General features: G+C 35.9%; 1 protein-coding gene across 5 annotated transcripts; it reads left to right on the top strand.

Moving 5' to 3' along the window:
- The first annotated feature begins 128 nt into the window (after positions 1 to 128).
- Positions 129 to 26,281, top strand: LOC113062860 (protein FAM49A-like). 5 transcript variants are annotated; one of them, XM_026232889.1, is made up of 13 exons: positions 129 to 284; positions 15,213 to 15,266; positions 19,714 to 19,794; positions 20,246 to 20,325; positions 21,637 to 21,758; positions 21,876 to 21,981; positions 22,082 to 22,218; positions 22,348 to 22,425; positions 22,536 to 22,652; positions 22,909 to 22,988; positions 25,244 to 25,370; positions 25,477 to 25,547; positions 25,638 to 26,281. In XM_026232889.1, the coding sequence occupies exons 4-13, from the start codon at positions 20,253 to 20,255 to the stop codon at positions 25,699 to 25,701; spliced, it is 975 nt and encodes a 324-aa protein (XP_026088674.1). In that variant the 5' UTR covers positions 129 to 284; positions 15,213 to 15,266; positions 19,714 to 19,794; positions 20,246 to 20,252; the 3' UTR covers positions 25,702 to 26,281. The 5 variants fall into 5 exon arrangements, with proteins under 5 accessions (XP_026088674.1, XP_026088675.1, XP_026088676.1 ...); XM_026232890.1 differs by lacking the exon at positions 19,714 to 19,794; XM_026232891.1 differs by lacking the exon at positions 20,246 to 20,325.
- Positions 26,282 to 26,613: the final 332 nt, after the last annotated feature.

Here is a 26,613-nt window from a genome sequence, read left to right as displayed (position 1 = left end):
TTTGTTTTTGAATAATCATTCTCAGTTGTGGTAAACAAAACATATTTTTAAATAAGTATAATTTAAAAAATCCTGCTTGTGCATAAACGGTGTTGGACCAGGACCTTTATTATGAAGACTTGCCTCTCAGGTTGTCAGTTTGAATGGGAGCGCCTGTCGCTGTGTTCACGCGGGGGCTCGCTCTGGCTGTAATATCTAGTAACGTTAGACTCCGTTGACTGACTGAGTCGGCAGAATTGAAAGGAGTAAACTCCCTGGAAAAAAACCTTTGCTATATAATACTGGTAAGCATACCTCGACTATTTAATGGTTTCTAGCTTATTTAACATAGTGGGGGAACTCTATAATTCGTTTATAAGCTTGTGTTCACAATAATCAGCGCGTGAGCCAAAAGGTTGCGTTAGCTCGCGCTCTAGCTCTCTGTCAAACGTCTCGATATTCCCCAATCCGCAGGAAGTGTGACTCCAGTTTACTGTAGAAAAAGTACGTCTCAAACTCTTAGCCTTGTTTCAGCAAACCTCAGTAACAACAATTTTTATCGAAGAGAAAAAGCGTTAGTAACGTTAGTAGTTTTCAGTTACTTATTCGGTGCTTGTTTCTGCGACAACTGTTATGAAAACCACAAGTTTTAAAGGACGTTCAAACGTCACAGATTTATTATGTACTTTACCTGTACTAACTTTGTGTACTTTTTCGTCGGTTTGGTTGACGAGCTTGATGGTGTTTTACAGTGAAGTCCACCCGAGTTGTCAGTTGGTAGTCTCATGCAAACAACGGTGTTTAACTGTCAACGGTTTGTCTGCTTGCTGTTTATTCAGAAGCACGTTTGTATGTTATCTGATTTTACATCTCAAATGCTTTTAAATGGAAATTGGGATTTCAAAAGCGTTACATCTAAAAGTAATATATAATTCATGTGTGTTTTGTCAAGGATGTAGTAGGATATAGACCGCTAATAATCGAACTAACGTCACAGTTGAGTTAAATGAGCAGTAATATCATCGTACAGTAAAGCACTTAACGTTATCTTAGGTTACTTTAAACTAAATGAGTTTGCTAAATGGAAGATTGTTTTACTTTGCATGGTTTTCATTTCCTCTGTTTTTGGACATTTAAAATAGCGTTCCAGTCATCCACTAAATGTAAGTCTATACAATTGCATTTCTCAGGATAAAGCTTCTTTGAAAGTGTTAAGCTGGGGAAGAGAGGTTCCAGTTTGTTATTGTCAACCTCAGGCCACAACAGCTGTTCCTTTACTGACACTCAGGAGAGCTGGGAAACTTAAATCCCACTCATTGGATCCTGTACAGGGATGGATGGAGCGCCAGTTATGAGGACACCCCCATAGTTTGAAGTGTATCTCTGAATTGTTGAGATACTTCTCACATTTTCTTCAGTGCTTCAGTTTTTTGTGCTTCTCTGGACAGCCAGATGGTTTCTAGATGTTATTATTGTTTTCCCAGATCAATTGTGAAATGCTGCCTGCTGCCAGACGGATGGCGACAGCTGCGGTGCTCTGCCTCTGGGTATGGCTTTGCATGATATCTTTTGAAATGACAAGGATCTTATTTCAGGATAGTTTGATTAGGCTCCCATCCTGGCGAGTTTTCGTTGTGGTTAGAAAAGCACAAAAGCACCTGGAGATTGATAATGACAATGTGGACAAGTTCTTCCTCTTTCAGTAATATTACACATGCAAAACTGCATGAAATTCCTTTTTTTATATAGACTGTTGGCTGAAGCATTTTGCCCTTAGATTGATCAGTCTGCATCTGATTCTGAACTGAACAGAACAATATTTCAGGCCTAAATTAGTGTGCATTCCACTGCCTCTGTTTTCAAGCCCATCCGTGCTGAGTAGCTAATTGATTGGTCTGAGTCATTTTTGTTTTTCAGGCTTGGATAGGCATCTCATGCCATGACGAGCATGATGGCAAAGCATGTGAAAGATCGCGAAAAGGGCGTGCAAATGGTTGTAGTGAATGTGGAGCATTTTGACAGTTTGTAAATGCATTCTGTGTAGTCCAAAAGGCCTCCGCTGCCTCATCCAGCTGGCAACAAGGCATGTGTAAAATCACTTGTTAATCCACAGAGGTTGTTTGTCTGTTCAGTATAATACATGTGTTACAGCAGAACAGGACACACTTTCAGTTGTTTTAGCTGTCCAGGGTTTTCTACGTTTGATGGGATTAGTCTACTCATGATTTGTCAAGCTTTCAAAGCTGATTACACTATTATAACAGTACATTGTTATCACTATATCATATTGGTTATTGTAAGAGATTTTGTAATTGGATGTATTAGGCGTTTAATTTTCCTTGCTCGGGCCATTCGCAAAAATATTTTGGTTTGCAGCTAACAATAAATTGTTTTTTTTAAAAAGGGTCGGTAGGTAGGTCTTTTTTTTTCAATGTAAAAAAAAAAAGTAAATTTTGGTGATGGTGATTGAGTAGATATGGATTCAAACAAATTAGCATATTGTGACGTCACTGACTGGGTCTTCAACCCGTGCCTTCGGGCACACACCATTGCAAACCTCAAAAAGGTAGTTAAAAACCTATTTACTTGTTTTGGTTGGTCCAGTCGATTCGTGCAATAGATTTTCGAACATAAAGTGACATTCGACACGGTCAAGGTTTTAGACTCGACGGGAGAAGGGATGGGGAAAGTTCTGGGCACAGTTTTTCCAGAACTTCATGCCAAGTTAAAGCGGTGTCGAGCTGGTCGGGTTACGGCAAACAAGAATATTTTTAAGGAGGGCCTCATTTCCTATGTTTTTACATTTAGATTACATTTGCTGCTCTCTAAAAAATGTCACTTAATTCTTTAAAAGCACTTATAATCAAATATGAGACCAACTGAGTTTGGTATCATCTGACTAATTGTTTTTGTACAGCTGGATCTGCAGTTCAATTACTGGATTTGTTGGGTTGAAACAGACGGACTCTTAGACTCATAAATTAATGTGCTTAGTAACCGAGCTTTAATAAGTATTTCTGTGTATTAATCAGCAAATTGCAGCTGGGAGATTTAACTAATTCAAAAAAAATAAAATTCCTGATTTGCACTTCTGTAGTTCGGTATGCAAGTAGATGAATTGCTTGCCTGGTTCTTTGATGTTCTGAAATATGCTATATTGTGCAACACCATTGTGATGTTTTCTGTTGTTCACTTACGACAAACTTCCTGCTAGTTTTACACTTTTACTTTCTCCTTGTGTCTGAGAGTCAACAATGCTGAGGATGATCACGAGGGAAGTAGCTTATTTGAAATGCAATGATTGAATAAACCACTGGTAATATTTTTACATAATATATTAAGTAGGATGTTTGTGAAAGTTTGTATTCTTACTGTTGTGCCTGAGAACTGAAGCATGGTTTTACTAGCTGCAGGCGATCGTGTAGGTGATAACTCTTGTGTCGAGCTGCGTACTGTGAGTTGGAGTGGTACCAGACCTGACTCCTCAGCTGGCATTTGAACTTGACTGTATCCTTGGCCGCCTGAGTTGTCTGGCTCTTCTCAAGTGATGCTACTTTTTCATTCAATTGAACAGCTGCTTGGAATTTAGATTGATGGTGTTTTTGTCCATGGTAACAGTCAGTGAAAGCACTGTGAATAAAATGAATTATAGCCTAGATATTTTTTTTCTCTTTCTGTCTTTCATTTGGACTCACTTGTTTAAAATGTATGTAACCTGGTCTTTGATACACTGTTTATTTTTTGCTATCTATTTATCTGGACAGGAATTTAGCCAAATAACAAATGCTTTTTTTCTTCTTCTGATATTCAGTGAGGAATCCAAAAATAAATACAAAGCTAATGGCAGGATTGAATCTTTGTTTTTTTTTTGTTTTTTGCAACAAATGCTGGTGCACTAGGGTAAAATTATTATTAGTATTTTTTTGTTAAGCTAGTGCTTTTTTAACCTACCATAGAGCTATGACAATTAGATATGGGCCCATAATGAGCTCAAAAAGTTTATGTATTTGTCCAAACTTACAGCTTTTCCTTGTAAGTTGGGCTGCACAATTTGGGAGAAAAATAAAATGCTATTTAGGGCTGCAGAATTTGGCCTAGAAATTTGTGATTATGTCAATATAACCATAAAATAACAACAATAATGATGATTATGATGTTTTGTTTTTTCAAGCCATCACGCTTTTATTTTGGTTGACAACAGCTGGTTTATAAGTGCTTTATAATAAGTACTTCTCATTAATTATTCTTAAAATAAACATTATAAAAAACCCAAACTAAGAGTAGATGCAGAGATGAATTTATGTGGCATTTACTGTGAACTGAGCTGCTCTGAGACACTGAAGACACTGGATTATAAGCTGCTCGTGTGAAAAAAAACATACTTTCATACTTTCATCTTAAACACACTTCACATATATTTCTTGAAATAATAGCCTCTGCGATTTATCATCATGTTAAAAGAAATTGAAATTTTTTGGTTTTATTTTGATTTAATCAGTTCTACACAGGGCACAATGGTGGAAACAACACAAGACCCTGCTACCACGACTGTCAAGAGCAACTCGACAGTGTTTATTGTACGTGCCATTGGGGCAGCTGCAAAGTTATGCGTTTAAATGCGCGCAATAGGCTAAAATTTGCCAAAAAGCACCAACAAAATGAATTACCATTATTGTGACAGGGGGAAATAGTAAGCAGATACTTTAATTATTTACTAATAAACTAGTGTTTTCTGAGTCTGTGTCACAAGGATGAAGTTTCCGATCCTGACTCGCCATCTCGTTAGACGTGCCTTTAGAGAGAAGTGCATCTTTATGGATTATAATTATAATGAAGAGTTTTTGTTTTTTATTTTGTTTTACTTCGTTAAATAGACATTTTTAAAGCTTTCTAAAGATATATTTATCATGTCTGTGAGGAATGCTTTCACTGAGTTTCGGTTCATTTTTGTAGTCCTGTTAAAGGCGAGATGGCAGAAAGTGCATCATGTATGTTTTCCTTATTTTATAAAATAAAGATTCAAGATCAAGAAGGCCAAACTACAGGAGTTGGCCATCCGAGGGGCATGTGACTGCAATTGAGGATAGTCCATAAGACTTTGAGCCCTGAGATGTTCCGTTTGAAGCCCTTAAAACACTTCAATTTAATTTTTCTTCACTTATCTTGAGATGTTTTAAGTTTAAATTTCAGCTCAGTGAAGCACTTTAAGTACCCTTTTTCAGTAAGTTACCTTTCTTGTAGAATTGTGCTTCAAATAAAGAATTTGTTGACCAGATTGTTAATCGTTTAGGCTAATATCAATATTGTATATATATATTGTATACAATATTGTATAATAAGTCAATATTGCCTATATGGATAGCGATTTTATTATAATAAAGATATATATAATAAAGATGAGCTCAAAAAGTTTATGTATTTGTCCAAACTTACAGCTTATATATAGAAGATATATATATATATATATATCTTCAAGAGGTAGTCACCTGAAATGCTCTTCCATCAGTCTTGAAGGAGTTCCCCAAGAGATGCTTAGCACTTGTTGGCCCTTTTGCCTTCAGTCTGCGGTCCAGCTCACCCCTAAACCATCTCGATTGGGTTCAGGTCCGGTGACTGTGGAGGCCAGGTCATCTGGCGCAGCACCCCATCACTCTCCTTCTTGCTCAAATAGCCCTTGATGCCTTCAGTGTGACTCTACAATTTTCATAGTCATGAAAATAAAGAAAACTCTTTGAATAAGAAGGTGTGTCCAAACTTTTGGTCTGTACTGTATGTAAAACTTGTAAAACTGTGTTAATTGCGATGCGGTCGAAAATTTGGGTGCACCTAACTTTTGTGCTGGTGCACCTAAGAAAAAAGTGTAACCAGGGCAACCAGTGCAAACCGTCAGTACAGGCTTAAATAATGTTTGATGGGCAGTGAAGACCCTGCACTCTGCAACATTGATCTTTGCATCTTGGGTGCTGAGATCACAGAACAGAAGTGCTATTCAGACCAAAAGCAGGCTGTAAGAAGAATTGTATGCTCCGAGTCCTACACAGTTTTCTGACGAGCTGCGGAGAATGTCTCGGAATACCAAACCCCCATCAGTTTACGCACTGAGGCTGTTGTGTTTTCTACGCTCTTTTCCTGTGAATGATAATCCAAAATGTTTTTCCTACTTAAGTGAAGAGAAGCCATTATCTGAATGATCTAAATGTCTTGAGATACTATAAAGTTTAAACATTCATACTGTTAGGACTCAAGGTTTATATATGGTATTTGAATGGGATGTTTTGTTTTGTGTTGCTCCACCCCTCATAACCCTATTGAGCACAGTTAGTGCTGTACGGTTTGACCAAAAATCTGCATTTCTTTTTTTTTTTTTTTTTTTTTTTGTGATTCTAGTGTATTCATGATTTAACCCTCTTTTTACCCTAACTGAGACTTCATATGAATCAAAATGCATGAAACCACGATCAATCACGATCCAAACAAAGATAATACAAGTATAGTAGCATGTGCAGTTTTTTATTTAAATTAGATTGTATCATTTAATTTCACAGTTTAAAGTAAAAACATAATGTTACATAACATAACATGTAAAAATTTATATCCTGAATACACTGTAAGTCGCTTTGGATAAAAGCGTCTGCTAAATGCATACATTTTATTTAATTTTAATTTAACATAATGGTCTGACTTTAGTTTTGTGAAATTATGCTACATAAAACATCTGAATGAAATTAAAGCGGCAGATGGGCGGAATGAGAAAAATTCACTCTCTGACAGCAGGTGACACTTAAGTAACAGCTGTGAATAAGCATAGTGTTTCCTTGGATACCGCTGTAAACAAAGCAGTGCTATGCTTATTAACTCTACTTTTAATATGCATAATTTGGAGGTAAGATGAAAAGAAAATTGTAACTTTTCTAAAGACCGTCAGTGCCAATCGGAGATATAGAACCCCATCCTCAATTCAGTATTTAGAATGTTCATCCAATAATTCGCACATCGTGAACAGTGAGCTTGCTCTTATTGCTACAGTATTTTCTCCTTTTTGTGTTGTGACCTCTGCCAGGTATGAAACATAATCCTCATTTTTCTTTTAGAATTTTTCTTTTGTTTTATTTCAGCCATTATTCTGTCATTATCTGGCTTTTGTGAGCACCGAATGAGTCAGAATACCGATTGCAAAAGAGAAAACATACTGAGACTTGAGGTTGGGCGACGTTTTCAAATTTGGCATCAGACAACGTCTACAGTTAAACATCGCGATGGACAATGACATCAGTGGGGGAGAGCGTGGGGTGGCGGGGGTATTTGGAGAGGTGTGCCCGATGTGTGAATCCTTATAAGGGAAAACAACTAACGATTTCTAACACCGTGTCTACACTGGATGCAAGCGGCATGGTGTGACAAAATACTATAGAACCACTGATCTATAATAGAGATTCATTATATATAGATAATTCTATAGAACGTATTATAATCAGCGATGCTGTCTACACTGGATGTAGCATGACATGACCCCACAAATCCCTGACACAAATTTCGAATAATTTTCAACAGTCCCTTTGTCGCGTCCAGTGTAGACAGAAGCTGATGTGGCGCAGCACCACACGACAACTTTCGCGTCCGAAGCTGGAGTCATAAATCTTTCTAATGATGCACAGTTTGTCCAGATCAAGTTAGAGTGGGATGATTTAAAGTGCTGTGAATGTGAAACAATAAATTGAAGCCACCAACAGGGGTCCCCTATCAATTCACGATGCACATTGCTTGGGCATGTGTACTGGTATGTGTTTTTTATATATATATATAAAGGCCCACCTTTGCCCATGTAGGGGCAAAAATCAACCAGCCTCCTTCAAGTCTCAGTCACATTTCCTGCAGCCCGAGGGAGGCACAGTTCTCTTAACCCAATTTTAGGTTTGCCATCCTCCACAGTCAAAACAGAGGTCTTTAAAAATGGATGAAACCATTAGGTCTCACCCTGTGGTGTCTCTGTTATGATATATAGGGTGGAGCAGCCCTTGTGCCTTTTACCTAAGAAATCAAAGCCTTTAATTATGACAGGACTTTTAGTCAGATGATCTGAAAATTAGATCTGATGGTGCGTTCATTTAAGAAGCAGTTTTAAGCATACTGTACTGAAACTAAGTATTTTATTACCTTACAGAGCAGAATTGTTGAAAAGCATCATTTAAAAACATGATACAATTTGTTAACAGTATGTGAAGATATATATGCTGTTTAATTTAGGAGTCTAGATTGTGTAGGTGTTCTGACAAACAGTATGAGGGTGTAGTGTGTAATTAACTAAAACAGACATGTCTGGCAAAGTTAAAGACACACCGTCCTTGACAAGGAGTAAGATACAGCCCTATAAAATCTATATAATCCCCCTCCCCCCGCCCCCCAAAAATTGTATTTACATTTTTCTGGATTCCAGTTTAATGGTCGTAATCAAATGGAGGCATAAAATTTAATATGTCATTTAAAATAGATAATCAAATTAAAATGCACTGATTCCTTTCATTTTTTGCCATGCAAAATGTTGAACATAAGAGGTTTCCTGTTAAAATTAAAATATGGGTGAAAGATTGTGTGATATTTCCTAAAAAAAAAAAAATATTTTAATAACTTTTGACAAGTATTTGTCAAGACCTGAGTTTCTTTGGGTATATGAAAATATGCCACTCATTCACACAGAGACATGTGACTTCATATTTAAATGGCAAACTTTTTATGCATTAATAATTACAGACACTAGATACTACAGATACAGCCCTACTTTTGATTTATTTATTACTCATAAGCATATCTTTTTATTTCAGAAATTGTGCAAGCAAGTTGCTGATGTAATGAATTGAGATGGGTGGTATTATGCTTATTCACAACGTAACTGGTACACTATCTGATATTTTTCTTTGCCTATGTTTAGATGCCCCCATATGAGGTCAGTAAGTACTGTGATATTTTTCCATTATCAGTGCTATCTCAGCAATGGCAGAATGGAGAAAAACACTAGAAATGAGCAACTTGCACAGCTAATAGAGTTGTTGTGGAGACAGACAGGAAATAGTTGTTTTTACTACACTGGTATTGGTTAGGCTAGGCTTTTTGTGTGGTGTTCTTTCACTGTGTTTTCTGCACTGCTCCGGTGTTTGTCAAAGACCGCACTGAGCGTCATGAACTCCCACACATTGTGCAGTACGGTCACTTTGCTACATTTCTCCATGGATGTTATCACAGAAGAAACTCTCTTTCTCACCAGATATTCTGTAGCATTACATGGCTGTGTGAGTGTGTCTGTGTATGTGAAGCTGAGGCATTGGTTTCAGTAAGTACCACAATATTTAGACACTGGATCGGTTTTATGTCTTAATCTACCAACTCTTGTCATAAATCAACATCTTGTTGCTGTCTGTAAGCTGTTTCTACTAATAAAATAAAACAAGAGAAGCAACTTGTTTTGATTTTCACAAAAGTGCAGATGGACAGAGTGATTTATGGCCTCTCTAATGAATGTTGCTGTGGACACGTCATTAAGTCACTAAACTTTGCATTTTTGTTTGTTGAAAGGATAAGCGTTATCATGGTAATTAAATCATGGCAAGTATGACAGAAATATGTCACAGAACAATTCATATTGTATAAACTGTTTCTATTGTAAATAGCCATGTTGTAATTTATTTAAATACTTCATTTATAAAGTGTTTAATGTAATATTATCTTGAGATATTCAACATTAGCCATCACATCTAGTTTTGTTACTGCAGTGCTTACAGTGTTTTCAAAATGTTATCATTGGCTTGTTACTAGTTCGACAGAAGAAAAGACCCGTTACATATATATACAGCAGGAATTAGACTTCGGCCTAGTTTATATTTGCTCTTGCTGTACTGAAGCCATTGCATTTCCCTGACTTTCCTTCAGCTTCTCTTCCATTTGTTTTCCATGGTGGTATTGAAGTTTTCCACTTCGTTGACTCTTCATGCATCTTAACCTCTGGATGAGCTGAGAGGACTGGCTCTTAAAGTGGGGGTGAAATGCTATTTCATGCATACTGAGTTTTTTACACTGTTAAAGAGTTGGATTCCCATGCTAAACATGGACAAAGTTTCAAAAATTAAGTTGTACGTTTGAAGGAGTATTTTTGTTCCAAAAGTACTCCTTCCGGTTTGTCACAAGTTTCGGAAAGTTTTTTTCGAGTATGGCTCTGTGTGACGTTAGATGGAGCGGAATTTCCTTATATGGGTCCTGAGGGCACTTCTCCCGGAAGAGCGTCCGCTCCCGCAGAGCAGAGCAGAGACATTTACTGATCAGAGCGAGAGCGAAATGTCAAAAAAGGAGTGTGTTTTTGGTTGCCAGGGCAAGACAACCCTACACAGATTACCAAAAGAGAAACAGCATTAAGGGACCAGTGGATGGAGTTTATTTTGACAGAGCATCAACGGAGTTGTGCAAGTGTTTGTGTTTGTTCCCTGCATTTCGAAGATGCTTGTTTTACAAACAAGGCCCAGTTTGACGCCGGATTTGCACATCGTTTATTTCTTAAGGATAATGCAGTCCCAATGAAAAAGGGTCACGATCGTGTGTTGGAACCGCAGGCGTTGAGTAAAATTGCTTCAAATATCTCTGTGTTGTTAACTTAGCTATCGGCGTTTAAGCACATCAAGTAAACAACATGCGATGTTGTCATCAAACTGCACTTTCCACATGTACAGCTTAAAAAAAAAAAAAAAGACAACATAAAGTGGAACTTAGTCATTTTCCAAAACCGCTAAGCAAATATATACAGTTTCAGTACATACCACATAGAGACGTCGTTGCTGATGCTGCTCTTGTTAAATTTCAGCCTCTGGATCTGATTCTGGATCATAAATATACGCTGAATATGACTGTTAGCCATGGTTTGTTTTGGATGTTTTTTTCCTCACGGTAATGTCACAGCTTCCAAACGCTCTCAACGCAAAAGCCTACGAGCTCGTGATTCTTTAGCGGTACAATTGGTACAAACTATGTTTCTCTTATGAATATAATAAAACTAAAGACTTTTTGGAGTTATGAAGGATGCAGTACTACTCTATAGGTACTCCAGATTAACAGGATATTGAGTGAAAACGAGCATTTCACCCCCCCTTTAAGATCTTCTTGAATGGCTGATATGTTGCCTTTATGGCTGCGTTAAAACATTTTGCCACGGCTCTAATCATGTGCAGAATGGATATCTGAAATTGTTATATAAATATAATCTTGCTTCAGGATTACAAGCCGAACTTTTAGACCAATTAGGACTGGATGATTGACAAAAATCATAATTGTTGATTATTCCCTTGAAACTGTAATTGCAAATATTAATTACATTTATCACAATTTACATTGAATGATGTTTTGAATAGCCTTATACCATTGTTTGAAGATAGTTTTATTTGAAAATAAGCTGAAAACACTCTTTCTGAAAAATGTATGGCTTTTCTATAGCATTAAGCCTCAGATGCCAACCATACATTTTGGTTTCTTTAATTAAAGAATAACCTGTAGGGGAAAAACACAAGCATACAGAATAATGTAAGTGGACTTTGCCTTTGAGAATCACCATCTGTTTCAATTGCTTCTGACGGCTGCTAAACCGAACTAGAATGATCAAGTCAAGTAATATATCTTTTAGGCAGCAGCCACAGTTTGTCAACAGATGTCATGTTATGTTCTTGCACTGATATGATTGCTGTGACACTATTAAACAAATCACACTTTTATTTGTGTAGTTAGACTGTTATGTGTGCCAGCCAAGTGAGAATGGGAACTGGAGTTGATCGCTTGAATATTTCATGCTGTCGGGTATTTGGCCTGGGTCGTTTGAAGAGCCCATCTGCCTCTCACAGTCAAACAGTTTTGTCCTGGAAGTTAGCAGCTGGTCAGACTCTAATACTTTTAAAAAATGGGCTCAGATTCTCCTCAGAATACTTGATATTTAGTCATTTGGAGTATATCTGAGCATTTTTATTTGTGACAAAATATGGCAAGAACTGAGTTAGCTAATTTAAAAGATCTTTTGAAAATGCGTGGTTTCCTTTATATATCTCTTGTGGTGTATATACTGCTTTTGAAAGGATATACCAGTGTTATTTCAATATTAGCTATTTAGTAATTTTAGTACTTCAAATTAGATTTTTAGTTCACTGCCAAGACAACTTTTTCAAGTTTAGGTTTTTCATCTAATATATATTTATCTATTATTATCAAAAAAGAATCTTAATGTTTTATTTTATTATTATTTGTTTCAAATAATCAAAACATTTTTAATAGTTTTAGTTAACAATTACAGTTGAATAAACATTATTTGTGTATTGTTGTCTGGTGTTGAGGGAGTCATCACTATTTTTGAATCATTTTACCTGAATGTTTTTGATGTGTACATCTGATGAATGAGATTATATTACCATATAAAAGACCTCAAAGTTAATAGACGTGGATTAAAAGTAGGGCTGTCACTTTAAGTTCGAAAATCGATTGCACAATCGATCGGACTAACCAAAAAAAGTTTCGAAAATGAAAATAGGGAATCAATTTAAACCAAATATGTACACGATTAATTTTAAAATAATTAAACAATAAAAAAAACATAGATGTAAGAAAATCTCACAAACAAGCAGAAAAAGAAAATAAAGAATTCCGAAAGTGCAGTATGCCTTGCGAAAGCTAGACAGAAAATACCAGCAATTTTACGCACCTATAAGACCCAGTGACTGTCAAAAGCGACCTCTTATGCATTATTCACAACAAATGCTAATAGAGCATCTGGCGCGAATGATTTCAATATTAAGTCAATGTAAAGACGCGTTTACGCGCGTCTGGAGGTCTCGCGGCGTGGTAGATGCGAATTCGCTTAATTCGCGCATCTACGCTCTGCTCTGGACCCCGAAAATGTTGATCGACTTGTTTTCCTGTCCAATAAATTTGTAATGTCCCTAGCCTTTAATTATGCCTGCCTAGTGCCGCCTAGCCTAAGTGTCTTACGTTCAATAAAAAAGCACACATGGCCTGTTCTCAAGTCCATTTAAAGTTTTATTTTTTTGAACAGTTGTTTGAAATGGATTGTATCATTATTTAAAATAATCTTGGAGATTTTCGAATTGCCTAAATCATAAATGCAGCCGGGTTGAAGCCTGTAGTGATGTTTTTCTCTTGTTATGGCAGCCGTCCCCTCTGCATATATATTTTTTCGAGAATGTTGCACTCCTGTTACTGTTTGTTATTCTGCACGAAACTTCATGCCAATAAATAAGAAATATTGCTGACTTGTGCATTTCCAGCGCTCTCTTTACGTTCGTTCGTTATTTGATGTTGAAAAAGGAAACGTCTTTTTTTTTTTTGACATGGAAAATCGATTTTACAATCGATTCAGTGAACACTTATGTCTTAAAAATCAAAAATGATTTTTTCACAAAAGTGACAGCCTTAATTAAAAGCAACAAACTGCCAAGCTGATTTCATAGAGATTTCAACTTCTTTTCCTGAGTACATGGGAAACTTTCTACTTTCTAAAAACGAATGCCAAGCATGTGATGTAATTTATGATGTACTTATCCAAAAGTATGATCTAGTTTTGATCATCTTAAAACCTTCCATGCTAGGTTCAGCCAAATATGACGTGACTTCTCTGTAGACTTTGCTCCCTCCTTGATTCTAGGTCAGGTCGTAGTGTTCATCATCCATACTGTCATTGCCTTGGAGGAAGGCTGTTACTCATATCTGTGCTTTGCTGTGCAATAAACTGAGTTTTCATGGAGATAATTGTCATCTTGACATGACCAGCTTTTGTGGAAAAAGTTTTATATATTGTTATTTCAGTTTCTGCAATTTTTGGATTTTTGCATGTTGCAGAGATTCTCATATTTCATTAACTGAGAGGAAATATTGCATTTAAATGCAAATAATCAGAGTGTCGGCACTTCTTCATCCTTTTTAATTTAATCTCAAATGATAACTGCTATTCAGCATGGAGCAGCTTGTGTTATTGGGGTCACTGGAAAATTCCACTGCGATTTCTGAAAAACATGTTTATTCTCTGGGAATTCTCTTTTCCTGATTCCACAGATAAAATATCATCATACTGCTTTGGCCCAGATCATTGCATGCTAAAGGAGATCCTGCAAAGATACTGTGCACTTCTTAGTGCCAATCTGCAGTTGATTCGGAAGCTAAATTCCTCTGGTTTTGCAGAGCGTGGAGAAGACGTGCATACAGTGATGACTTCTTTAGAGATGGAAAGGTGCAGAGACTGAGGAGGGAAGCGAAGACCACTCATCTGGCATAAGACGAGCAGTCGTATGCCCATATTAGGGCGTGTGACTCCGTGACAGTCCCTGTGGGGTCTGTTCATGCCCTGTCCTCAGGTTTGGAGGGGGAAGGGGTGTGGGGTGGGAAATCAAGGAAAGAGTTTGTAACTGGAACACTGTATGATGGGACCGTGGATGTGAGATGAAAAAGGGGGAAAGCTCATTTTAATCCTTTTAGGAATAAAGGTCAACATGTTGATATCAGCCCTTTTTTTTTGTCAGGACAGCTCTATAGAGAACTGCTTTGTGGAATAATTTCTTATGAAGGCAGCTTTTCCTTGACAAATGGATCTTTAGTTTGACAGCTTCAGGGTGTTTCACAACATGTGTGACAAGTTTTTTGCTTTCGTCATGATCATTCCTTGCATGAATGCCTAGTCTGTGTTAGAATTTTTTTCCCCTTGTCTGTCTGGTTGAAGGCGTAAGAACTCTATGATTTGTTAATAGATGTGTGTATGATTTTCTGGTTCTTGCCCTCCAGTTTGTTTTTGGGTTGCCATTAGTTGCATTTGGCTGGAATGTCTCTAGATATTTAATACCTCAGTTAAAATGAAACAGCTGTGAAGTGCGTTTTAAATCTGATCGCAGCTTATCCATAATGTAATACTTTGAAACCTCTTTTTCCTATGTCATTGTTTATATGTGTATACTCATTAGTAATAACCATATTTATATGGTAAGAAGGGAAACAAAATATTGTTCAAAACCTATTTTTGAAAGCATATAGTTCAATTTGCAATTTTTGTCAAAGTGATTTGTTTCAGCAATAAAAACTGATACAGTTAAGCTTTTTTATATTGTTCTTAATGACATTTTTTTTTTAGGAAACTGGCTACAATCCCATTCAGTTGGTTTGATTTTCTCATCCATCCCAACTTATTAGTGGCTCTGCGTTCTATTTTTCAGAACCAAGAACAAGTGGATGATCTGAAAGGAAGCATTCGTTCTCCTCCAGAAAAGGTAACACTTAGACATCCTGGTAATTATTTCCTGGTAATAAATTCAGATTTACATTTACATCACTCCCTTTGATTAGGCTTGTTTGCCATGTAACGTTGCTCCTCTTGCCACAGTATGTAACATTTCCTTTATGTGTAAGCAGATGAGTTTAGAAACACAGCCAGACTCTGTAAACTCTGATTCCACAAAGCAGGAAGTGTTGTAGTGTTGGCCGGTGCCTCTCCTAACATGAGGATTTGATAAACAAAAAACACGGTCACCATGGGAACCTCATTAGGAAGTGAATAAACCAGTAATTTGTGAAGTTGTAAATATTGCGGCTGAATGCAAAACCTGAGCAAGAACAATCTCTGTTTAAGCCCGGCCGAGATGCAAAAGTTCATTGACTGCTGTGTTTATGAGCTGCTCAGCAGGCAGAGGCTAACAGAGGTCTTTTCAGCCACAGATGAAGTGGATTATTGTTTGGCTCACATAGCCTTTATTGCAGCATACATGGTTTAATTGCAAAGCACAGAAGCTTTTGATTTGATCTAATTCCAGAAGCTGTGGGGGTCTTAATGGTAGTGTACGTCCATCCAGGGTAGGGCTTAACTTAAAGGGAGAATCCACATTGTTTTTACATTGTACTTATATATATATAAAAAAAAAACTACATATGTATTTAATTTCTGTAATAACATTTATAATTACACTGTTGACCCATACTTTACACCTTAACCCACCCTTAAACTTACCCATACCTCCAACCCTCTCCCTAACCTTACCCCTATCCCACCTCAATAGCAGCAAAAAAGTTTTACAATACAATATCAACACAATAAGTACATTGTCCTTATTTTTTTTATGTAAGTACATAGTAGTTAAGGCCACCTAATATAAAGTGGGACCTCTTAAGTATTTAAAATGGTTTGTTAATTCATAGTAGTATTGTTAGTTTACATTTTAAAACCATATAACACATGCAGCTAGTACTAATATCACTAAAAAAAAATCCCTGCACCAATGATAAGAATTTGTGTTAGGTCTTACTGTAGTCTCTTTAAACAGGAAGTTGGTCTGTGTGACACTCCCTCACCAACTTTCCTGGTTACTCTGGTTTAAACTCGTGTCCCTCATCACACTTCACTTTCTTTCGTGCTAGCTCTCAAAAACATGTAAGAGCACTTGTGAAAGGTTTGTGAAGGAAGTAGGTTTTCATTACACTGCACAAACACACTGCCAAGGCCCCTCCAGCATTTTTACACCATAAGGTCACCTCATTACAAATGCAGGTCAAGGCCTGTGTGTACTCATGTGTTTTTAGATGCATTTGTAATGTTTTTTTTTTATATGTAATATGTGGGCAGTGTGCTGGATTTGTGCATGCTGTGGTGTGATGATTCATTCTGTGTAATGAATAGAGTTAATAGTGAAGGACACACACATGCACGCTCACAAGCTGGGCTTAGAAATGGGCAGAATGTCCTGTGCCCACTTTGTTTCTCAGCCACCAGCGTGACAGTTTCTCATGCTTTTGAAAGTGCAGTTGTTCCAATGATTGAAGCACTTTATGTTTGACAGGAAGCTCATTTGAATCGCCTGCACTCATGTGTGGCGGTTAACCACATACAGCAGAAACGGTATTGTCTTCACATCCTCTTGCACATAAGAGCATCAGGAGGATCAAACTGACTTGTGGATGTAACCTTGCGTTGCTGTTTTATAGGGTTGGACATCGAGAAACAGTTCCAAATTTCCCATAACTGTATATTCGATGAGACACGTGCAATTCGATTTCACGTAACTATTCCCGAGTTCACATTTTAATGTGATTTTAATTGTTTTAAGTGCAGTAAGGTAAAGAACTTGCACACTGTTTTGTATGCGCGAAAAGTGCGAGCACAGAAAACCACAGTCCCGTGCGTGTTCTCGGCCTGTGCTCATTCTCAAACCGTTCTATGCTTTTCCACTGCAGAAGAGGTAGTTCAGGCCGGAATTGACTTCTTTCACACCTTGCAATCAATATGTACAAAATTACATCAGTATATCCTTGTAAACACAGCCGTTTTTGGCCCTTAAGGTGAACGTAAACAGGTGAGAAAGAAAACACGTTTAACAGTACTTTAGATCCATGTGCATTCCGTGTTAAAAGAGACAGCAGCCTAATATACGTGCTGCCTGTCGTGAATTTTAATGAAAGAACAAAAGAAAATCATTCACTTACTTTAATTAGGATTAATCTATATTTATGAAAAGAAAGCTGCAGGGTTTTTAGACTTATGTTTTCAATTTCTGTAGACCTATCTGAAATTTGTTCAGTTGTATTTATTTATGATATTGCTAATTGATTTGTTTGTTCCTATTTTATTACTGACTCTTTACTTGTCTTTAACAATTGAATGTGTGAAATTTGTTAGTAAGTAGTTTGTAGTAGTTTGTTAGTATATATATATATATATATATATATATATATATATATATATATATATATATATATATATATATATATATGCTGCTGTTGAAAGCTAATGCCAGATGGTGTTATTATTATAGTGTGCACTTGCTCCCTCTGCTGGAGCAATGAAGAGTCAATGCACTGCAAGTATTTTAAAGTCACCATGAAATCAAAATTTGACCTTTTTTGTGTGGAATATGCAGTGTTTATAATAAATAATAATATCCATGCACATGATTCTTTTTACCAAAATAAAAAATCCCTCCTCTTCAGCCCATCTGCCACATGAGGTTGCAGAAATAAGCAAACAGCAATTGGCACATTTGCATGCACACATTTATATATGCTAAGTACCAAAAAACTATTCATTGAAATAATCAGTTTTACTGGTTTACATGAATAACCCAGCAATGTGATTAAACCGTGTTTGCAAGACTTTATTAAAAATCTGTTTATTTCCTGTTGATGGTTACATTAATCATTAACAAACTCAAAGTATTGAAAAATGTCAGGGGAGACTCATTCTCCTCTCATATTGGAAGTTTCTAACCACTTCCCGAACCACTTGTCTTATGGCTGCATGAGATGAGAACATTTTTTATTCAATTTCTTGGGTAAAAAATAAAAATAAATAAAGTCGGAGTTTGCAGTACATTTCCACCTCCCGTACCGTGAAACATTTGCCGTGGTTAGATGTGATTCCTCTGGTATATTACACAGGTATTTACATGCTGAGCAAAATCAGGGTAATTGACAAAAATCGAACTATGTTGAACAGTTTATGCTTAAAGGCACAGTAGGTGATTTAGTTTAAAACAATTTTTGTTATGCTGGTTGAAAGTCTCTTCAAATCCAAATATCAGTCACTAAGTTATGTCATCAAAATGTATTTATATGTATTTATATCATCTGTGGAAGGCGTAGGTAATAAAATATTCATCCAATCAGATTGTTTGGTCTGAAGATTATGATAAACTGTCCTACCTGCCTGTCATATATCATGAAACTATATTATGAAATATATAGATTCTCAAATAAGTGTAAGTAAATGCATTTTGCATCTTTATAGATCATGTTAGGTGATCTGTAATGGGCAATGTGCAAAGTAGCCTAATGTCAGTGTAATCTATTAACTACACATATTTGTACCTGATATGGGTGTCATGATGTGAATTTAATAAAAACGTAAGTTACTAATTATAACACTTCCAATGTAAAGAAAGAGCAAAGATCATTTACATTATCAAAGAACTTTATCATTGACTTCAGTCTAGCCAGAGTTCACTTTCAAAAACTCTTATTATAAATCACTGAAGCTGCTTACACTGTGAAATTAATGTCTTGCACTGTACACACATCTGCACTTTGTTGTTTCTGATGAGTTTATGGTTTAACATGTTTACATGATCACATGCAATGTTGCCATATTAAAAATAATGATTGGTTTAATCTGTTTAACGATGTGCATGTAAATTCACTCTGGGATACAACAATTCAATCTGTCCTAAAATCAAGTCGATGATAGAGTGCAGTTATAACTTGAAATTATTATTTGGCATAGCCAGTTGGTAGAATAAAGATAAAGCAGCTCAGTTACTCAGTAACAATTGTGCTGTGTGTTTTAAAACAGCTGTTATAATCTCATTTGAAATAAGAGTATATTAGAGCATTTCAACAATTATCTCTCTGAAGTGCATATGAGCAGAGATAAGTAAAATTGACCTACAAAGAGAACCAGTGTCTCCTGTGTGAGTACCTGTTTTTAAAGTAGTTCAGAGTACCAGCATATTCTTTTTCTCTTCTAGTTATGTGCCAATTTAGATTACCTAGATTCTCTAGAACATGTTACTGAAACTTTCACATCAGTTATTGTTAAACATGTAATATATTACAGTTCTAATTGCAGCGCTCACCATTCTTGCTATACTCTTAATGAAGTCACTGTTTATTAGAGATTTTACATTTCTGAGTTTTATTTCATGCAATTGTTTTTTATTATTATATCTTGATTAGGTTTTGCTGGAATGGGTAATCTTCTAAAAGTCCTTACAAGGGAAATAGAGAACTATCCACATTTTTTCCTGGACTTTGAAAGTAAGTTTTGAGAAGAGTTGGAGTCTAGGGTTGGCGAGACTCTATAACCAGCTGTTTTTTCCCCAGTAGTGGCAGGAGGAGCTAGACTGACAGTCTCAAAGCTCTTATAAGACAGCTTTCCCTCTTTGCCTTCTTGTGGTGAAAGTTTATGCTTCTTGTTGTCCAGAGCTGACGCTTTGTCTAAAGTGTGTCCTGTGAATCAAGTAGAAGAAAATTGCTGATTTCTCAGTGATTTCTTTAAGTAAAAGGGAAAAGCAAAGCAAAAAAAATCTGATTAAATTTTAAATGATTACCATTTTCACCATGAGAAGTTGAGGGAATTCTGTGTGTAGGAGCATTAGACTTTGCAGAATCACTCTTTAGCGCTCAGTGTGACATCCTGTGTTTTTTTTTGTGTGTGTCTTTCTACCTTTTTTTTTCTTCTCGTTCTCTTCTTGCTTTTCTGTTTCAGAAACCAAATGGGGAATCTGTTAAAAGTGCTCACTTGCACAGAGCTTGATCAGGGGCCAAACTTTTTCCTTGACTTTGAAAGTGAGCAGAGCTTTTGGCTGGCCCTGGTGTCTATCACTTTTTTTCCAACTACTAACATTTTGCAAGTATCATTGTCAGAATTGTCCTTGCAAATCTACCTGTCACAACGCAACAGCAAAACAGAGCTTCACAATGCTTTTGCATGTGCAAATAAGTTTGAGTTAGCATATTTGATCTTTTTTACATGCAATCTTTAATTCTAAGAACTTGCAAATTCGAATTCTAAGAAATTGCAAATACAAAGATATTTAAATCTTTTCTTGAAAATCTAAAGAAAGAAAGAAAAGAAGTAAAACCCTGAAAATCTGATTTGTTGTTGGCAAATGTGCATGACTTATGAGTCTGTATATCAGTTTATATATCACCTTCTCAGTTTATAACTAACCACATGTCCAATATGGCTATGTATATCTATGTAGCATGATACTTTTTCTGGAAATGATCTCCTTACTCTTTGCAGCTTCTGCTTGTTTTGTGATTTTCTGATCTCTGTGTGTCTCATTCTGAATTCTCAGCTCTTTCAATCCTTTACCTCTGTATCCAGTAAACTCAGAAATCCTTTGTGACCTTATACTTAAATACCAGTTATATTACACTAAACATTGGACTTAGTTTTTTCGTCTAGAAACTTTAAAGAGAGCTTTACCCAAAATGTTCAACATTTCCTGAGTAGTTCCTTTACTGCTTGATTGTTGGCATTTCAACCATAACTCATAATCAGTAAATCTTTTCTTTTGATATGGGCATCTCTATGAAATGTTGTAATATTAGGGAACCTCTGGTTTAAAGAAAGAAAATAATAATATATTTATCTGTTTGTTTGTGATTTATAGATTTACTCTTAAAAATATTTGGGTTCTTAAACTTTAATTTAATTTATAAATGTCATGTCATTACATTACATTAGATAACAAAATATCAAATCAAGTGGCATTTATTTTAAAGCAAAATACCATTAACACATGTTGGAAGCAAAACACTTCACCAAACAAGGTTCATGTGGTTTTAAACCGCAAAACAATTGCTGATGTACTGATCAAAATTGAAGTGCTTGGCCACTTTCTGGTTGTGATGGCAGTTGGGTGGTGAACTGGCGAATAACTAATTAAAATTATGACATCATATATGCATTTTACTTCACTACAAAAAATTAGATTGGCGTTAAAAAGGCTTTAATTTGGAAAAATGGAAGTTAATTTGGTTTTCTAAAGCTTCTAAAGCACTTGGTTTGATATGATATCTAATGTTGTAAAATGAATTGCATGTAAAAGCTAGTACTTGGCAGTGCATAATGTCATTTATTTGTATCAGACGCACAGCCAACAGACTGTGAGAGAGAGGTGTGGAACCAGGTGAATGCTGTTCTCCAGGAGTCCGAGAGCATCCTGTCCGGCCTGCAAGCCTACAAGGGGGCGGGCCAGGAAATACGAGATGTACGTCTGATTAATAGTTCGGATTTGGCTTTGTGGGTCAATTAGTTGTATTTAACCACATTTTGTGGATTATATTTCCCATGCCAGATGAAATCATGTGACTTGTTTTCATTTTAGGCAATACAGAATCCTAGTGACATGCTCCTTCAGGAGAAGGCGTGGAACTCTGTGTGTCCCCTTGTCATCCGCCTAAAGAAGTTCTATGCTTTTTCATTGAAACTAGGTACACTATTCATATATAATTACCTATATCCACATACTTCTCCTTAATTAGCACATAATGTCAGCTCTGTATCAGATCCTTCTTTCTGTCTTCCTTGTAGAGGAAGCACTGAAGAGCCTTTTGGAGTCTCTGACATGTCCACCATACACCCCCACTCAGCACCTGGAGAGGGAGCAGGCCCTCGCTAAACAGTTCGCTGAAATCCTGCATTTCACCCTCCGCTTCGATGAGCTGAAGGTGCCAGCTGCTTTACTGATTACAAAATCATGCACCAAATTTCATATTAGGAGAATTAAAAAAATAAAGGGAAAAGCATTGATTGCCACTGTTATGGTAAATTCCTCATTTAATTATTTATTTATTTAGATGAGGATTCCAGCTATCCAGAATGACTTCAGCTACTACAGAAGAACAATCAGTCGAAACCGATTAAACAACATGAATGTAAGTGCAGGAATGTGCAGAAGACATGAGATAAAATAATATTTTGTACACTGCTGTGTTAATGACTATACTCATGTGTGTGTATATATATTTTTTTTTCTTCTGTCAAGCTTGATATTGAAAATGAGGTCAATAATGAAATGGCAAATCGAATGTCTCTGTTCTACGCTGAAGCCACGCCTATGCTGAAGACCCTGAGCACAGCAACGACAAACTTTGTGACAGAAGTAATGCTTTTTTCTACAGTCGCAATTTTAGCAGTTGAATTCCCATCACAAATACTGTACAACACTACGGTCAAAAAGTTTGGGGACAGCAAATGCTCTAAATTGATGATCAGAAGTAACAGTAAAGATTAGAAATGTCAAAAACATTAACAATCTTACCAATCCCAAACTTTTGAATGCTAGTGTGTAATGATCAATAAACTGTAGATACATTGTAATTTTCAGGTGATTTCTTCCTTTAATTCTTTCCCTGTAGAATAAGACATTGCCTCTTGAGAACACCACAGACTGCCTGAGCACTATGGCAAGTGTATGCAAGGTCATGCTTGAGACACCGTAAGTACTCTGGTTTTTGTTTTTGTTTGATTTTTTTTAAGTATTACTGCTTTAATTAACATATCATTTTATATATGCCTTAACATATGCCTTAAAAACAATCACGGGAAATCTACTCTGAAATGTTGTAGTTTAATTTGTGTTTCAACGGCTAGACATTGCTATTTGGGCATTCTTGTGTACAGTAATAACAGGCCGATAACATTAGTCTGTGTGCTGAAAGAAACCACTCGTGTGAGTCTTAGCGTAATAACGGTTTCCTATGGGACATGGGTCTTCCTCATGGGGGCTAAACTAACCGAAATTTCAGAATGTTTTTGACTCAATGGAGACATTTGTACACTAATTGTTACGCAGTCAAGTATGCTTTTTATCAACTAATCAGGGGCGATTCTAGGATTTTTTCAACTGGGGGGCACAAGAGGGGCCACGATTAATACAGAGGGGCCAATCTTGTGTTGTTTGAACTGTATATCCAAATCATTTCAAGAGTTCAGTAACCTTTAAAATCAGTAATAAACAGTGATACCCTATTATATTTTAATAGCAGTTATTCACTGCTCTAAAAAAAAAAAATCAAATACAATTTGTATTAACTTTTCACTTTACAAAAGGGAAAGAAAAACTGTAATAAATAAAATAATCCAATGTATGAATAGTGTACAACTCACAAATAATAATATAATTTATTTATAATAGCCTTATATAATATATATATATATATATATATATATATATATATATATATATATATATATATATATATATATATATATATATATATATAATAGCCTTATTTATATACATGCAGAATAACATTAATAATTCATAGAAATAAATACACAATTAATTAATTAATATAACTAATATAAATTTAATATAATTTCATTATATTTTTTTGTTTATTATCCACATCCCATTCATTTGCATAGCAGCAGTTGCAATAAATTTGCATTGATGAATAAACAAAATCAACTTATGTCAAGGCTAATTAATCTTGAGAATATTGATTTAAAAATATCATATATCCATACTTTGTTAGAAAGCTACTTGTTCAAAAAGGTAGCTTTAGTTTAACATGTAAAATATGTGGATCCTATAAAACAGTTTAGAATAGCTTAATTAGTCCAGTGTTATTTTAGTATTAGTTATTTATTTTGCTATTTAATCATGCATTAAATAATTATGTATGATTTTTTTGAGAATGTTTCTGGGTGTCATCAAATGACGTTTTGTCAATAACTTCTGTGAAGGGAGGGAGAGAGAGCTAGAGAGAGAGCTTTCCAGGGTGCAGACAGCAATCGCGGAGCACCATGGTGATTTAGAACACCAACTGAATTTATGAGGAATCTACAGACGCAAATAGACTAAAGGTGTAGAAAAATAAAGACCTATATGTGTATTTTGGACTTTTTTTTCACCACAAGTCTGAAAGAAGACATGTTACTGAAGAAAAACAGCCCCAAATCTCAAAATTGACCAGTAAAAAAAACGATGTTTTTGCATGTGTCTCACCCATAGACTGTAAAAAAAAGTCTCAAGTGTGGAACGTTAGATAAGCATTACACGATTTGTTTCGTTACCTCACTTGAGTGAAAAAAGTCGCTAATCGACTGTATGATTTAATAATGACTTTATTAGAATTGCTATTATAGTTTTTTTTAAACCATTGCTTTAAATTGCGTTGTTGCCTATATCGGCGCGTTCGGCCGAAAAAAAAAAAAAGTAAATCGTAACGCAGTAAACCCTTTTACATTCAGCATCAGAGGAGCATAGTAAATATAATGATTAGCATCTTGGTCTGCTCTAGGAGATAACATCGTCATCGAACCTGGACTGTCTAACACCGAAAGATGTTAACGTTCGTACCAAACACTTCTTGCACTGCAACAACTCGCTAATCGAAAAACATAAGCTATTTAAAATAGGTGCTTTTTTCGTTGGAAAACAGCAGCTCGCTATTCTTGGTCCTCGTTGAGAAGCATCGCGACGCAATCATGAGTTATTTACTAAACTGAAAGATTATAATTTGAATTTGTGAGTGACAGACAAGTAGAAGGTTGGGGGCACACTGGGGGGCCAATCAGTTTTCAGGAGGGGCCAGTGCCCCCATGGCCCCTCCCCTGGCTCCGCCACTGCAACTTATTATTGATGACTGGAAAAATCATGGAAATGAATTTGTCAAAAGCTGTGGAGTGCCTGTGTTGAAGTGCATCTTTGTGGCATTATGCTGAATCTTTTTCCTCTGCTAACAGAGAATACACAAGTCGATTCAACAGTGAAGACACACTTCTGTTCTGTATGAGGGTGATGGTGGGGGTTATTATCCTCTATGACCATGTGCATCCAAACGGTGCCTTCAACAAATCCTCCAAAATTGATGTAAGGTTACATTCTCATATTTTCTCAATCAACCAAATCTTTTTTTGACTTGAGTTTAAAATGACTTTTTATCCCCATGTAATGTGATGTAACACACTTTCTCTAGATGAAAGGATGCATTAAAGTCTTAAAAGATCAGCCAGCAGATAATGTTGAAGGTCTTCTTAATGCCCTCAAGTAAGTTCCCCTTCCTGTTCTTAAAAAAAGATGCTGTAGATTGTGTAATGAGTTTCAGAAGTTATTTAATCTTTCTGTTGTCCTCCAAAGGTTCACCACAAAACACCTGAATGATGAGTCCACTCCAAAAAATATCAGAACGATGCTCCAGTAATGGTTTTAAGTGAAATGGGTCAATATTCTGACCTCAAAAGATGTATATGTTTACATTTATTTAAGGACGTAAATGTTAATATTATTTACATAATCATTCCCTCCAAGTTGCTGCAATGTAAAGAAAGCAGACCTTTATTCTAAACAAATTGCCTATACTGTCGACAGAAGCATAAATTAATAAAAACCAAGCATCCTTATGAAATCCTTTTTTCAAATGAATAACCATCATCATGTTAACCAAAAGAGCTGATGCACTGGTTGCGAGTTACAGTGAAATTCAGTCAATATTGAATGAGTAAAGTGTGTTGGGATAGTTGTGCTGTTGTATTTGTAATAAGGTAATGATGAGAAAAGACAGCTTTAAAAAAAAAAAAAAAAGAACATAATGTGATGTAACCATTTTCTTTTCCTTTTTCTGTTGTTTTAAAAAATCTGTGGTTTGGCTAAAGGTGGAGATATCAGCTTTTTTGTTATTATGTGATGTGTGTTGTTCATGTCTTTGTGCCTCTTTGTTTCTAACACATTGATGAGTATCGAATACAGCTTTAAAATCTCAAATAAAATTGACATTTTGATTATATTTGTGATTTTATATTTTTGATTAATGTTCGCCAAGAACTCTTACAGTAATATTTCAGGTAAGGTTAATCAAGTGTGGGTTTTTACACCTTCAGTGTCTGTTGTACAAAAATGCATATCATTCAAGAGAGATTTATTTTATTTTATTTTTCGAGAAATTACTTTAATTAAGCAAGGATGCACTGAATTGATCAATTGAGCCGTAAAGGCAGTAACAAGTTACTTTCAAAAGAATTCTGTTCTTCTTAACATTCTATTCATCAGCGAATACTGAAAAAATATATTTAAAAAAAACTAAGGTAATGTATTTGCCTAGAGAACCAAAAGGCTG

This window comes from Carassius auratus, chromosome 45 (genome assembly GCF_003368295.1).
Source record: "Carassius auratus strain Wakin chromosome 45, ASM336829v1, whole genome shotgun sequence".
In the NCBI taxonomy this organism is placed as follows: Eukaryota; Metazoa; Chordata; class Actinopteri; order Cypriniformes; family Cyprinidae; genus Carassius; species Carassius auratus.
Note: the sequence above shows the minus strand (reverse complement) of the source record. Positions and strands in the feature narration are given on the sequence as shown.